At 39.1% G+C, this 16455-nt stretch overlaps 1 protein-coding gene across 2 annotated transcripts in view; it reads left to right on the forward strand.

The window, feature by feature from the left end:
* HSD17B4 (hydroxysteroid 17-beta dehydrogenase 4) overlaps positions 1-16455 on the forward strand; it is a 790821-nt gene that overhangs the window by 124786 nt on the left and 649580 nt on the right. For both annotated transcript variants that reach the window (XM_053701594.1, XM_053701593.1), the window contains exons 7-8: positions 2028-2074; positions 7223-7307. In XM_053701594.1, coding sequence (XP_053557569.1) covers positions 2028-2074; positions 7223-7307 — 132 coding nt within the window. The remainder of the gene's footprint in view (positions 1-2027; positions 2075-7222; positions 7308-16455) is intronic.

Here is a 16455-nt window from a genome sequence, read left to right on the forward strand (position 1 = left end):
TTAACTCGGTTTGCCCAATTGTACTATAGATTCTATAGTACAATTGGGGAAACCGAGTTAATAGATCAATGATTTTAAGAAACGTTTCAACGATGGCAATAAATGCAGCTCCTGTCTCTGATCGTATAGTACTGAATGATTATACCTATTCATTCAATATTGTTATAAGGCAAATTAGCGCATGCGCATTGTAAAGTAATCAGAGTAACGCATGGACATTGAAGATTAGCATTGGCGAGTAGCACATGTGCAATCGAATCCGGGGTCATGCACACGCATTTGAGAGGTGTAGAGAGCGGGTGGGACCGCTGAAGACGTCTCGAAATGCCGAAGAAGGAAGTAGGGCTTGGGAGGAGTCTAGAGACAAACGGTAGGGAATTTGAAATTTATTTTTTAAGAAAAATATTTGAAAAATCAAAAAAATAACTTGGCGACTATTATAAGGTGATAGTGAGAAATGGTAGATTTGATTAAATAAAGGATAACTTTACCTTCACTTTAATAAAATTATTGTGGTGTAAACTGTATCCAGTTTAATAGGTTAATCATTCATATTTGATCAACTTTTTAGCTGTACTTTATTGGGAGGAGAAAAATAATGATTAACATAATAACAATTTAAATAGTTTTATTTAACTTAAACAATAACATATTTTATTTGTAATGCTTGCCCCTCCCTCCTCACACTTAGGTTCTTGTGCAGATATTTTCTACTCCAAACAATATTCTATTCATTGAGCTTCTTGAAACTTAGTGTGGGTTGATTCTGTGTACATAGATTTGCAGGGGAGCAATGGGATTAAAGGGACAGTAAAGTGAAAATTAAACTTTCGTGATTTAGAAAGAACATTCAGTTTTTATCAATTTCCAATTTACTTCTCTTATCTAATTGGCTTTGTTTTCTTGGTATCCATTGTTGAAAAGCATACATAGGTAGGCTCAGGAGCAATGCACAAGCTAACTACTTGTCACTCTCTCACCAATGTGTTCAGCTAGGCCCCAGTTGAGCATTGCTCGCCTTCAACAAAGGATACCAAGAGAATGAAGCAAAATTGTTAATAGTGGTAAATCTGAAAATTGTATGCTCGATCTGAAACCCAAAAGTATTTTTCTATCATGATTATGTTCCTTTATGGTCTATTTTTTTAACTCTGTTTGTTTTACAACATTTTTGCTGTGAAGAAGGGGCATGTTATTTCTGCAGAAACAAATTCACCGTTTTGAGAATTACAAAACCAATGATATGTGATAATATCTTCAAGATAAAATACAAATACCTAAAATAATCTTACAGAAACCTCTGGAACAGCACGACATTGTGAATGGATTAATAGAATTAATTTACCAAACAAATTAAACATGACAGCCATGAATATACGGCATGTTGCTATATAATTAAAACCAAATCTGTATTTCAGTATGAATAACCGTTGGATAATATACTTGCTTGAGTTTCTATTTAGGATACTTTATAATCCGTTTTGCCTTACTTCAAGGGCCATAATAGTAAAAAAAATAAAAATAATTCCATTCTCTTATTCGTTAGACCATGTCATTTTAAGACTATCAACCCTACACCACTGTATGTTAAATCCCTGCAAAGGCGTTAAACACACAGTAGAAGTGACACTTGGGACCTGCGGAGCGCAGCTGGAGTCGAAAGCAATCCGCATTGTTGGTTACACATCTGTCATCTGTCTAGCACTCTTGATTGGATCATCGGTGGGTTCCGCCTGGGACCAGCAGTGCTCCGCTGCATTTTTACTTTTGTAGGGTTAAACAAATTAGAGTATTTTTCAACTATTATGGCCCTTTAATATAAGTGCCAGATTTAGAATGTTTGTTTATTTCTACACACACAGACCCATCAATAAATTTGTCCTGACAGTTTAATCTCTTGTTGTTTAGGAGTATTAAAATAAAATGCAGTGCCAGTATGGTCAATTTTTTTTTTATTATTGTTGGCAAATATATAATTTTATGCCATTATGGCATTGTTAAATTTTTTTTTATTTTGTTTTCCTTAGAATCTTAAGAGACCGATCTTTTGCAAGAATAAGTGATGCTGACTGGGGTGAGTCCTTACCTGCTTTTATGCTGTTAATCCATCATATTTACTTTGATCATGATAGCAGAATATATAGTAACAGTGCGACTTCGTGTGATTTGGTATGTGTCAATCATTGGTACTGAAAAGCAATACTGAAAATTACAAAATTATAGAACTTTACTTTGGTAGTTATGCAGTATTACAAATATATGCTTTAAAATCAGAAAATTAAGGGGAAGCATAGAATTGTATTTATAGTGAGAAAAAAAAGATGTTTTATACCAGTACCTATTGTTAGAAAATAGTTTGACAAGTTAAGAACAAAGTTTCTAATTCATTTCTGTAGGGTTAAATCCTTTAAACAGAGGTTATGTACATGAGCACCAAACATGCAAATATTAAGGCCTCCAGAATACATGTATGGCTATGCATGATACTGATTGGGTATCAGTCATGTGACAAGCTAGCAGGCAAAGTAAACCATTGCGGCAGCACAAGTAATTCTGTATATGGTGGTGTTGGATGTAAGATACATATGTAAATGAAACAAACTGTTTATAAATTTGTTACAAGGTTTGAAGAGAAAACTGGGAATCTATTATTTTTACATTGTGGTAAAATGTTATCTATAATAAGTATCATACCAGTGCTGGCTCAAGGAATTGCACTTATAATGTGCTACCTTGTCTGAAAAAAAAAATGATGCCCCTCCTATGTGGGTGGGCTGGCGTGGCTACAGACGAAGCAAAGACCGGGCACAATCCGCGGGTACCCTCTCCTGGACGAACTGTTCCAGAGATGGGACGCGCTAGTGAACACGAGTACACACATCACAACCAGACCAGCACCCCTAACCCCACTTGTGGGGAATCCTGAACTCCCCTTCACAACACGGATCACCACAGACTCGGCCGACCCAATAAAACTGAGGGAATTCTCATTTAAAACCATAACATCAGGGGGAAAGATGTTACGGCATACAGAACTAGCAAACATAATAGGTGACAACCCACAAGCATGGTTCGTAAATGTCCAAATGTCCCACTATATGAACACACATAAATTAAAAAAGAACTTAACGAGACAGTTGACACACTTTGAAACCCTATGCACATCTACGCATTACCCCGGACACACCATTTCAGCTCTGTACAAGATACTGTTGAATCCTGTAGCGGAACAGCTCCCATCCTACTTTCACAAGTGGACTAGGGAATTAAACATAGAAATCACACACAAAGACTGGTTGCGGATATTCCGAAACCACAAAAGAGTATCAGTCTCGGCCAAGATACAAGAAACAAATTTCAAGTACCTGTCCAGATGGTACCTCACACCGGTGAGACTCCAAAAGATATACAAGCAGGCAAACAACCACTGGTGGAGAGGATGCAGTGAATTGGCAGATATGCTTCACGTGCGGTGGGAATGTGAGAGGGTAGAAACCTTCTGGGGAGAAGTAATCACACATATTAACAAAGCACTTGACACACACTTGACCAGAGACCCGGGACTATTGCTTCTCCATAATATCCCGAACCTTAAAGATGACCTAAAACAAACATTGCTGTTTATCATGCTCAACAGTGCAAAAACACTTATACCCCAAAAGTGGAAAAACACGGATGTACCAAGCATCACAACATGGAAACAAAAGGTAGACAACCTGCTTCTCTTAGAGAGATATCACTTTCTCAAAATGGGCAAACTGGAGACACACGAATATATGACAATGCGATGGAATGCACATAAAGGGGACTGACCCCTACTAAGGCACACTCGGACAGTATTGGACACGCGTCGACACATGTACGACACAAGACGTAATGAAACTCACAAGATGCACAAACGGCTCAAGCAGCTCACTGATAACATACCATCACCAAAGGCCATCCCTTTTTTCTCCTTCCCCTTCTAACCCTTTCTCCCCCTCCTTCCCTTTTAGAGCTATTATAGATTTGTTTGATATTTTGCTACAGCAGATTGAAGACACCTGATGGACATTGTGATCCTATTATAGTCTATACATTTGTTTCAGCCAACCACTTGAACATTCAGAACTTTCATAGCCCAAAAGTGGCTAGCACAATTATCACTGGAACTGGCTGAGGGTAACCTCACAATATACCAAAGAGCTTTGACTTGACCAAGACTTGGAATATCAAATCCCATGTACACAATTGCATTATTTGTATAACTAATTTCTATGGATGTTTTAAAGGCTCATAATGTAACCAGAGCCAAGTTTATAAGATTGTTTGTTTATATTTGAATAAAGCTCATTTAAAACCAAAAATAAAATAAAAAATAATGATGCCCCTCCAACTCTTGTTCGATTACAGTCTTAACTCAACCATTGTATTCCATCTTAAAGGCCAAAGAGATACATAGCTATATACTAGTGTCTTGGGCACTTGTATATTATTTAAGGCAATCATTTTATCCCTATGTTCTACACGTTTTTAAGTGATGTTTTAATGCCACATATTAAAGAAAATGTGTGTGTGGGGGGTTATTTATACTGTCTCTAAATTTTAGGTTAACGTTTTAGAAATGCTGCAAGCTTTGAATAGATTAATGCAGGGTGGATTTGATTTAAATCAAATTGATTTAAGTCATGATTTAAAACACAATTGAAATTACTAGTTCATAAGACCATATTAAATAATTTTAAATCATGTTTTTCATTTTTAGAACACTTTTCTGATTTTTTGGGGGTATATCAGACCATTACTGGTTTGGTTATGCATCAATAGATATGCATAGATAGATAATTGAAATGAATAAAATTATTGGGAAGGGAACTATCTCCAGTTTAATAGGTTAATCATTTATATTTTATCAACTTGTCAGCTGTACTTTAATAGAAGGAGAAGAACAATGATTACCATAATATTATTATTATTATTATTATTATTAATAATAATAATAATAAAACTACTTAAATTATTATCTAACTAAAACAATAACTTTATATCTCATTTTTATTACTTGCACCTTGTTCCTCACACTTAGGTCCTTGTGCAGATTTATTCCACTCCAAACAATCTTCTATTCAGTGAGCTTCTTGAAACTTAGTATGTGTCGATTCTGTGTACATAGATTTGCAAGGGGGCAATGGCATTAAAGGGACAGTAAAGTCAAAATTAAACCTTCATTATTTATAAAGAACATTCAATTTTCCAACGTTTTTCTCTTATCTAATTTGCTTCGTTCTCTTGGTATTCATTGTTGAAAAACATACATAGGTAGTCTCAGAAGCAATGCACTACTGTGAGCTAGTTGCTTGTCACTGTCTTACCCAATGTGTTCAACTAGGCCCCAGTGGAACATTTCTCTCCAACAAAGGATACCAAGAAAATGAAGCAAATTTGATAAAAAGAAGTATATCTGAAATCTGAAAATTGTATGCTCCTTCTGAAACCCAATGATTATGTCCCTTCAAGGTCAATTTCAAGGTCTATTTCTCAAATCTCTATGTATATTTTATAACATTTTTGCTGTAAAGAAGGGGCATGTTATTTCTGCAGACACAAATTCACTGTTTTAAGAACTACAAAAATTGCTCAAATGAATCTTACAGAAACCACTCGAAGAACATGACATTGTGAATGGATTATTGGAATTAATTTACCAAAAAAAAAAAAAAAGTTATTTTGTTCATAAATAAGTTTTAATTTAATGAAAATTAAATATTTGTTTGCTGTAACGGTAATTGTTTGAGGATTATTACTCAGCAAAAATAAAACAAACAAAAAAAACCAACAAAAAACAAAACTTATTCAGTTTTAAATATTTGGAAATAATTGGAAAAAATAAAATGTATTTAAAAAACAATAAATAAAAGCTACTAAAAAGGAAACAACAAAGAGGTGCTTTATATAGAGTCCAGTTTATACAATTCCAAGTCCCCAAAACAGCTAGAAACACATGGTGTAGTGTAGTCCATCAATGGATGATTAGGCCGCTCTTCTCCTAAAGCAGAATGTAGATAAGTGGGCGGGCAGGCAGATCCTAGAAGGAAGCACAAAATAGGCACCACACCGTGAACTATAAATGATCCACTGGAGTGTTCTTGTTTTTATTTTTTTGACGTTTTAATAAATGATATTATCGGATCGTGTTCCTGCTTGCTGCAGATACATTCTGGGATCTTAGTTATGCCTGAGAGGTCGTGAGCTGAACCGCTTCAAATTATTCAGGTGGCCTCCATCAGCACATAAATATGCTTCAGCTTTTGTGAGCATCCCTTTTGTTGACAATTTTCTATTGGATCATTTATAGTTCACACCATGTGGCGCCTCCTTTTTGCTTCCTTCTAGGATCTGCCTTTGTGCCCTTTTTAAAATTGCTTACATCTTTACTTTTGAACTTCATTAGCTTTGTACCAGATGTGCAAAATAATTTAGCATTTATATTTATAGTTATCAATTTCATGTTATAGAATTATATGTAATACTACTTTTCTAAAATAGGGGGAAAACCCAAAAGTAATAATTTTAGCTCCACTTGATTGTTTTCATCTGATTTCATGATAAAGTAATAGTAAACATTTGTGTAAGATCATTTCATATTTTAACAGATGTTTTTTCACAAGGCTGTTTAATAAATTCTATGTCCATGTGTATGCATTACATAGTTTTAACCAGAAGTTATTTTGGCTTTAATTTTACAAACTGGACTGATAACATTTGTTTTGATTTTTTTTGAAGCATTTTATAGTGGTAACGTTATTGTTACATAGCTCTGTAAAATGGGCTTAAAGAGACATAAAACACAAAAGTTTTCTTTCATGATTCAGATAGAGAATATATTTTTAAACAACTTTCCAATTTACTTCTATTATTTAATTTGCTTCCTTCTCTTGTTATCCTTTGCTGAAATGTTTATCTAGGTAAGCTCAGGAGCATCAAAGAACCTAGGTTCTACCTGCTGATTGGTGGCTGCATAAATATACTGATTGGCATTGGCTCACCCATGTGTTCAGTTGGAAACCAGTAGTGCATTGCTGCTCCTTTAACAAATAATACCAAGAGAATTAAACAAATTAGATAATAGAAGTAAATTAGAAAGTTGTTTAACATTGTATTCTCTATCTAAATCATGAAATGATTTTTTTTGGGTTTCATGTCCCTTTAAGTAAATATAAACATATTTATTTGTATTTTCTAGATATTATTCATAAAGTTCACTTGAGGGGGTCATTCCAGGTCACCAGAGCGGCATGGAATCATATGAAAAATCAGAAGTTTGGAAGGTATTTCACAAGAATGTTGTTTTATAAAAGATACTATATCATTGCTAGTGTTAATTACAGTTTGTTGAGTATAGAAATGTTATGCATCATGTTTTATATATTATACACAAAGCTGAGGCACTAACCTGGATTTACTGAGTCAATGCAAGGCCAAAGTGAAAATCTAGGTGAGTTATTATAGAGAGTTTTTATTGCATTTAGTTGGCTATTGCTTTAGCACTTTCCATTCAGAGAATACAGTCTATTAAAACGAAAAATGGAATGAACTGCAATATATATCTATGTGTATGTATATATACGTGTGTGTATGTATGTATGTGTGTGCATGTGTGTGTGTATGTATGTATGTGTGTATATATATATATATATATATATGTATATGTGTGTGTGTGTATATATATATATATATATATATATATATATATATATATGTTTGTGTATGTATATATATATATATATATATATATATATATATATATATATATACGTGTGTGTGTGTATATATATATATGTATGTATGTATATATATATATATGTATATATGTATGTGCGTGTGTGTATATGTATATGTGTATGTGTTTATATCCGCACTGCACAGTCCAAAATAGGAAAACTCTTAATATAAACTGAATCTGGTTCAACACCTAATGGTGGCACACGGTTAAAAGGTTAGACCTTTATTACGGAGCAACGTTTCAGGGCTTCTGCCCCTTTCTCAAGCTAGTTTGTAAATTAAATACATCTGCCTCTTATAGGGCCAAAAGTAAAACAGGTGACCAAATACAAAACATGGGAGTGTTTAACAGGCAATGACATCATCACATATCCTGTGAAAAAACAACACATACCAAAAGCACACATATATGTGTGTGTGTGTATGTATATGTGTGTGTGTGTGTGTGTGTGTATGTGTATGTATGTATGTATGTATACTAAGTGCCACCCCCACAAGCAATTTAAAAATTGTGCCAAAAAGATAGTAACCAGGGTAACCTAACGGCAGTTTCTAGGTTACTGAAATGGATACATTCAAATCTTCAAAAGTGTAATCAACATAAAGAACAGTGTACAGACAATCAACACCTAATATTAGGAATCCAAAAAAAAAAACAAAAAAAAAAATCTGTATAATAAAAATACATAATCACCAATCTTATCAAAATGTCACCCCTTATAACAACATAAACCAAATTGGCCATATATTTCAAGCATCAACTGTTAGTTTATCAAATATTACTCTGCACAAACAATAACCCAAGAAGATTTTTATACGAAATCTAATCCAAAGTTTTTATTTAGATACAAAACTGTAGTAAAAATATATTGCTTTCTAAAAACTCCTCTCATTCCAATCATTCATGCAACATACACATACACATAAGATTGCACCCCAGGAGGCCCTAGGGGAATCAAAAACATGCCGTCATCCCTGTATATAAAGGTTTAGAAAAACAAAAAAGATTTGTTCCAGTGTCCTGTTTATTTTTGTAATCCCAAAATTGAGGGTAATGTATACACCATCTCACAGCCAGTAAATGAGAGGGGTTAATAAGCACAGTCACTGTTTGTAAGTATTGTCTGCTCTTGATATAATTAGTAGGTAAAGTTTGAATCAAGCACAGTCTGGGATTTCACCTGAAGTGTATGTGCATTCGTCCTGAATATTCTGTGAGTGTTCCCAATGCCTCTTGTCGGCGTATGTGTTCAGCATGAGTTATCATGTAACAGTTCAATGCCCTTTGCCAGCATATTCGCTTGATATTAACTCAGGATAACTTATATACACAACAGTGTAGCACTTGTTATAAAGCCCAATACTTGGGGTTCTGTTGTGGGGCACCTTCAATTCTGAGCATGTATCACATACAGCTGAACCAGCTCTAGCATCCGGATCTCTCCTCCGATAAACACTTGTCAGGGTTCAGAAGAGGTGATTCTTTGATGTATCCCATTGGTCCCAGTGGAACCGCAGCAGACCGATACCTGTATGGGATGTACGGCCCTTTCTCAAGGAGTATACGTTATACTTGTTGTCATATCCTTAAATTGGTCTAGACAAAGCTCTTGATTGGTTAGAATGCGCACACCTTTCACACATGTGACCAACTGTCATACTCCTACTATCTCTCATAACCGAAAACAATAAAGTGTATACTTATATATTTTTGCAGCTAATTCCTATTGTATATGTACATTCTAGTGATTTCTACTCTTACTAAATGCATCCTAAACTTTGTGTCTCTCTACGGGCAACATATATCAACTATTTGTTGTAATAACTCAAAAGAATGACCAAAGGCTTAAATATCCCTCCAACTTCCCCTATCCTCCCAGTCATTCTATACCTTTTGTCACTAGAGGAGGTGGCAGAGAAGTGTCAGAGGATTCTGATGGTTAGCGCTGCAGAATCTGTTGACGCTCTACAAATACCTGAAAATAATAATAAATAGTCCTGTAATGGGTATCTTCCCTTCAAGAGAGGACTGGAGTTTTAAGTAATCATATAAACCTCTTAGTGAGAGTAATGATGAAAGTTAGAGTCTGGAGATGCAGGGAAAGTTTTTCTGCAAAACCATCCAGGCTGTTAGCAAGCAACTCCTGAGCAATCACTGTTGACGAGTTTCACTGCTTGCTTTTAATCACTCGGGTCCCTGTCAGAGCATTGCTACAAGTCTGTCACACTTGAGAAGCTGTATCTGTTCCACAGCATGGATCCTAGCGGGTAAGTCTGCTTCTTTGTTATAGCAGGGACTACTGTATAGGGTCACATTATTGGGAACAGTTATGGGGATTTTTATGTGCTGCATTAGGTTTGGACTCATAAGACTGTGTGCTTTTGGCTTGGGAACAGACAGGTTTCACGTTCATTTTTAGGCTCACAAGACTGTGCTTTTGGCTTGGGAACAGACAGGTTTTACTTTTGTTTTTCAGTGTTGCACAGCTCATATTAGTTTAACACTCTTTTGCATAGCAGGGGAATTCCTGTCTTGCGCACCACGTGACTGGATGCAACCTCTTTCACTTCCTTGTGATCCTGCTGCAGACAGCACTCCTGAGGAGAGCGTTTTACTGATCATTTGAAAGTTAGAGTCTGGAGATGCAGGGAGAGTCTTTCTGCGAATCCATCTCGACATATATTAACAGCTCCTCAAGCAAACGGCGTTGTCGAACTTCGCTCCGCTGCCTGCTTTCTTCTCTCAAGTCCATGGCAGAGGCGATGCCACTATTTGTCACACTTGAAAGGTCGTGTTCCTGTCCCACAGCGTTGATTCCGGTTGGATCGTTTCATTTTACTTTATGTACTGTAATGTGAATGTTTTCCAGACAGGTTACACACCTTTGCGGGTCTAACTATTCGACATAAGGGTCTCAGTGAGTCTCTGTTAGTATCTTGAAATCGAGGGTTAATATCTCCTGAGGGGGGTTATTGAACAGGGGGTTTATAATCATGTTTGTCATGTGATTCAACCTGCTTATGGGCTCGTGGTTGGAACTTTGAGGTCTTTGGAAGTGACGCGGCCTTTTGGTTGGGCGAGCTTTTTTGGACTATTCGGTTCACCTTGTGTTCGGGCGTGGTTTCGTTCCGTTCTCCATTTCCGCATTCCTGACCTTGTGGCGAAGGAGATATTCTAGTCCGCAGGGGTTTGGTCATAGGAGGCGGTGAGTGCCCCAGCCATTGTGGGTGTCAGGTGCCGTTTTTGTTTTCATACTTTAGTCCATATTGATATTACCTCTATCCAGTTATGGAGGATTCTGATGCTGATTCTATTTTGATTTCTGATTCTTTGTCCGGTGACAAATCCGGATTGGCCTCATTGACACATGTCAACCAGTTTTGTTCCGTATGCCATTTCAGAGTGCCTGGTTCCTCGGGCTTGGGGAATCAAGGGACTGCTGAGCCATCCACCTCTGGGGGTCCTGTCCTCTGAGAGGCGAGTTCCCTACCAATTCATACTTCTACACATGCGGGTAACCCAGTTTCTGATTCCTCCATGCAGGGTGGCGTGTCCCCCCCCCCCGGAGGTTACAGCACATTTTCGCTTCCACATAATGTTTGCAATTGTTCGTCTGCAGAGTCCAGACGTTTCTTTGAGAATGTGCTTGTGCCCTATTGTCCCAGGCCTTCCGCCTTGGGAAGGGCCTCTACAGTTCCCCACGGGTGTATCTGTTCCTGAGTATTGTGCTTTTCGTTACAGGATTGCACACCTTCGCGTATTGCTCAGACATGTTTTTCAGTTATTGAATGATCCTATCGTTACCAGATACGGGGATTTTCAGTCTGCTAATTTGAATGGTGCACCTCATTAGACACGTGGGGATGATTGTCATTTGTTTGTGATCTTTCCCAGTTTTTGAAAGATAGGGCTCAGTTTAGCTGGTCCTGTGGGTAGGCCTGTGTCTTTTTCGGCGTTAACCTCCGGGCTGCCTTATTTTTTATTTATATCCGATGGAATGTCTTTTATTTGTTTTTGTTTCCTTCGGGAATCTTCTGGGATTGATACTCTTTATTCCTTCTTCGGAAGTTGTTTTGGACATTTTTGTCCTATGTTAAAAATGTCTGTTTTTGCTTTTTCCCCTATGAGGGAGATTTTATGCAGCATGCCGTTTAGAACCCTGGGTTTAGGCTGGTCCTGCTGGGTTCATTCGGTCTTGCATCTGTTCAGACACGTGGCGCATGTTCAACTAAGCATTCGAGAGGACCTGTGGGTCCACTAGGCGTGGATGATTGTTTCAGTCCTTATAGCATTCAGTCATAGATGGCCAGGCAGGGAAGTTTTTCCGCTGCGTCACTCTGACATCTGATTTCATCACCATGTGGTGGAGGGTTGGAAGGCTTAACACCCCTTACCGCAGTTGAGCGGTTTGGCCTTCATTTTTAGGCCTCTGGATTAGTCCTTTTTGGGCCTGGTCCAACAGCTTGTACAGGATAGCTGTCTAACATGTGGAAGGTTTGCAGTTTTAAACCTGTTGCAGCTCTTGACACCTTGCAGGTGTACGCGTAAGCTGTTTATAGTGTATCTAGATACAACTCTTACTCTTGGACGTGTACTGTCTATCTGAGTTATAAGAGACCTTTGGGTCTTCTTCCATTGTCTCCGGGTGAGTTGGATCTCCTTTTAGGGATCTGTGTTTCCGGGTGATGGTTGTTCCCTGTGGGGACTTTATTTAGCTCTGGTTTTTCCGGAGCTGGGTAAGCTTAGTGCCTTTCTTCTTGTGTCCTCTGCTTGTGCGGAGGTGATAGGGAGACTAGTCCTGCTAGTAGGATTTTTTTTTACCTCAAGGTATCTCTTGGTTGTCCTGAGGCTCTGAGAAGTATCTTCATACGACTTCTAGCCTTGCTCCTTGGAGCGTTGGACTTTAGCTAGGAGTGGTTCTTTCCTTTGGTCGGGGCGTTTTCAAGTTCTTATTGCTATCCGGATTTTCTGGATATGCATCCATATCCCTTGTGTCTGGCTTTTTGGTCAGCTGGGGTGTTTAGTTCTAGGGTAAGGTTTGCCTGAACTATTTTGTGTCCGGACCTGTTTTCTCCCTGAGACTTCCGGTTGCTGAAGCTTCCTTGGCCTTTTTCCTGACCCAGTCTTGTGTGGTTTTGGAATCTTGGATCTCAGGGCTGGTCGGGGCGTTTTCCACGTTAGTGGGAACTTGGGCTATGTCATTGGTCCAGCTGCCTAACCTGGTCATGGTTGGCCAAATTTTCTGAGTATTTTTTACTCTTTGCCACAGAGTATCCCATGTCATCAATGGGATATGTGGCTTAGTGGTTAGCTCCACAGCAGAAGATGTGGGTTTGAACCCAGGCAAAGCTCCTGCTTTCTGATCTGACGTTTGCTTCTGGTGTCAGCTAGCCTTCCAATGCAGAAGTTTAAATGGTGGTTAGGTGTGGCTTGCGCATCAGGGGTTGTTGGTTCATACCCATCTGCTGGCGCTGGATGCCCAATTTCTGGTGCGCCTTAGGGTTGCATTCCCCTGGTCAGCTGCAGGTGAATGGGTTGGCTGTGCCTCTGCTTGGCAAGCTACTTGTAGGGGGGTCCTTTTCTAGGACGTCTGTGTTGGGAATTTTACTTCCCATTTGCTGGTGCCTTCGGGCCTTGAGGACAGTTGTTCCCCTTCCGACATCATCCCTTTCCTTTAGGGGATATTCTCCTCCCTATGGAGATAGAGTCCTTGCTTGGGGCTTCTCCTGGATGGGAGGTGGAAAGGTGGGATTGATTCCACCTTGGGGTCTTGCTGGCTCCAAGTCAGACTTGTTGGGCCTTTATTTTGATAGATCCTTAGGTCTATGGTCTTGTCTGTTTTCCGAGTCGGGTTGTACTTGTACTCTGTGGGGATGGCTGTGCTATCCTTACGCTTGTTCCTGTACCTGTTTCGGGAGTCTTTTTTTCCCGGTCTTGAATCCATGAGGCTGGGTTGGTCCAGCTGGGTGTGGGTCTGCAGGTCAGGATGGCTGAGCGGTCTGAGGCGCTGCGTTCAGGTCGCAGTCTCCTCTGGATCAGTGAGCCTTGTTGATTCTATCCTGTTAGCTCAGTCTGCTAGGGTATAGATTTTCCTTTCAACTTGCTCCATTGATTTCAGAAGAGGGTTTACTCTTCCTTCGGGTTCTGAGGGTATACTCCCCTTCTCGGGGGCCTCCATTGAGGTTTTGTGTTCCCTTTTTTAGGGACCTGTGTGTAGGTCCGGCAACTTAGGTTGACCTCTTTCTGGGGGTTGCTTCTGCGGTCTTTCTGTTTCTTGCTTGACTGCTTCTTCCTCCTCGCAAGTACCCTCTGTGTTGTCCTGTTATGGACTCTGTGTTCTCAACCTTGGGATTTTTCACCTTGGTGTATTACACACTTTCTCATGGCGAATGCTTGGTATTCTATGGTCAGAAACTGCGAGAACTTTGCCTCTTCAGTTGCATTCCGTGCTTGCCGGATGTTGGAGAGACGTCTTTTTCTGTTTCTGTGCCCGGTCTTAACCCGGGTTTCGCTTGGTATAGGCGTGGCCTCCTTCCCCTGTTTGAGCCTCTTTGGGTCTCTGTGAGCTGGGCTCACTCTTGGAGGTGGTTCTTTTTTATATTAGGGGACCTTTCAGGTTTCCTTGGTTCTCCTTTGCCTTGTCCCCTTGGTGGTTTTGACTAGTTTCTTCTTCATCTGTGGGGGATGAGCGGTGGGGGACCATCTGTTGGGTGACGGTGTCTACTGGAGGACTGTTGGGTCAGTCGAGTCCGTTTGCAGTCTCTTGTTTGATTTCTGGACTGACTGCAAGTCAGTTTCTTTGGGGCTTTTCCTCTTAAAATGTTCTCCGCTTCGGACGAAGCAGGGTTTTTTATTAGGTAGATGTTCAGGCCTGATGCCCTCAGTATGGGACCGCCTATTGTATCCTCCCGTCTTGGCATTCAGTGTCCTCTATAGCTTGGGTATTGTTTTCCCAAAAGTAATAAATGCAGCTGTGGACTCTTTCCATTTAAGAAGAAAAACATAAATTATGCTTACCTGATAATTTCCTTTTCTTCTAATGGAAAGAGTCCACAGCTCCCCACCCGTAATTTTATGTGGGGTGTCCTTATTATTATTCTGGCACCTTTCACACTGATATTTCACCCTGATATTTATTCTACTGTTCCTTGTTTCTTGGCAGAATGACTGGGGGATGAGGGGAGTGGGAGGAGTATTTAAGCCTTTGGCTGGGGTGTTTTTGCCTCCTCCTGGTGGCCAGGTTCTTATTTCTTAAAAGTAATGAATGCAGCTGTGGACTCTTTCCATCAGAAGAAAAGGAAATTATCAGGTAAGCATAATTTAGGTTTTTCACTCCGATAAGGCGGTTTTACGTACTTAGTTAGGTTTTCTTCCTAAGGTGGTGTGAGATCGCAACATTAATCAAGAGATTGTTGTTCCTTCCTTGTGTCCCAATCCTTTCTTGTTGAAGGAATGTTTGCTTCACAATCTAGATGTGGTTCGTGCCTTGAAATTTTACCTTCAGGCTACTAAGGAGTTCAGACAATCTTCATCTTTGTTTGTCATCTATGCAGGTAAACGTAGGGGTCAGAAGGCCACTACGACTTCCTTGTCTTTCTGGTTGAGGAGTGTCATCCACCTAGCTTATGAGACAGTGGTACAACAGCTTCCTGAAAGGATTCCGGCTTATTCCACTAGAGCAGTAGCTTCTTCCTGGGCTTTTAAGAACAAGGCCTCTATGGAGCAGATTTGTAAGGCGGCTACCTGCTCCTCCTTACATACTTTTTCTAAATTTTACAAGTTTGATGTGTTTGGTTTGGCTGAAGCAGCTTTTGGGGGAAAGGTTTTGCAGGCTGTGGTGCCTTATAAACAAAAAACAAAGGCATGCAAAAGCTACTCTGAGGTGTCAGAATATGTGCTAAACCCTAGAAATAATCACACTAATCTCTCCAAAAATGTGTGATAAAAGTAAAGTAAAAAACAGGGGTAAGGGTTAGCGCCCATGGGTAAGAGCTATCTGACTGAGAAAAGGTATTGAAAAGTGATTAAATATCACAACTACATTAAATGATGTCTCAATGTAGCAAATATAATATAAAATTTATTTTAAAATTACATATAATATACAAAAGTGTGCGGCACTAATAACTAAAATACGTTAAAACGGACAACTATATAGTTGTGCTAACAAATTTATTTGTTGTCCTTCAAACAGATGTGAGACAAAAACTCCTTTTTGCTGGTTTTCCAAACGCTGGGCTGTTTCAGACAATCTGTGTTCCATATGGACAATCTGGAAGCCTTCGGTTTGTAACCTCCTGACACTGTGTGGATTATCAGGGTGTGCCACAGTCAAATTGTGGTTTCCAAAGTAGCAGGATGAAGAAACTTTCAGTAGGCACCACAGCGGCAACGTGTATATCTGTCCCTCATTATTTTGTACTGGGGGGCACTTTGATATCCGTTCAGCCTAGTGAACTCCTAGTGAACTCCTAGTGAACTCCTAGTGAACTCCTCCACTATCCTCAGTTGTACAGGTGATAGAGAAAATGCATCTATGCGTTTCAGCTGTATGTCAGCCTTTATGAAGATGCTCACCTGTGCTATCTGTTCCCCTTTTATAGCTTAGCATGCTTAATTGATGTGTGATTGACAACCTGTGTTGCCAATGAATGTCTGTAGGGTTGATTGTGTATTGTTACAATCTGAGAATC

The sequence above is a fragment of the Bombina bombina genome, chromosome 2 (assembly GCF_027579735.1).
Source record: "Bombina bombina isolate aBomBom1 chromosome 2, aBomBom1.pri, whole genome shotgun sequence".
Taxonomy (NCBI): domain Eukaryota; kingdom Metazoa; phylum Chordata; class Amphibia; order Anura; family Bombinatoridae; genus Bombina; species Bombina bombina.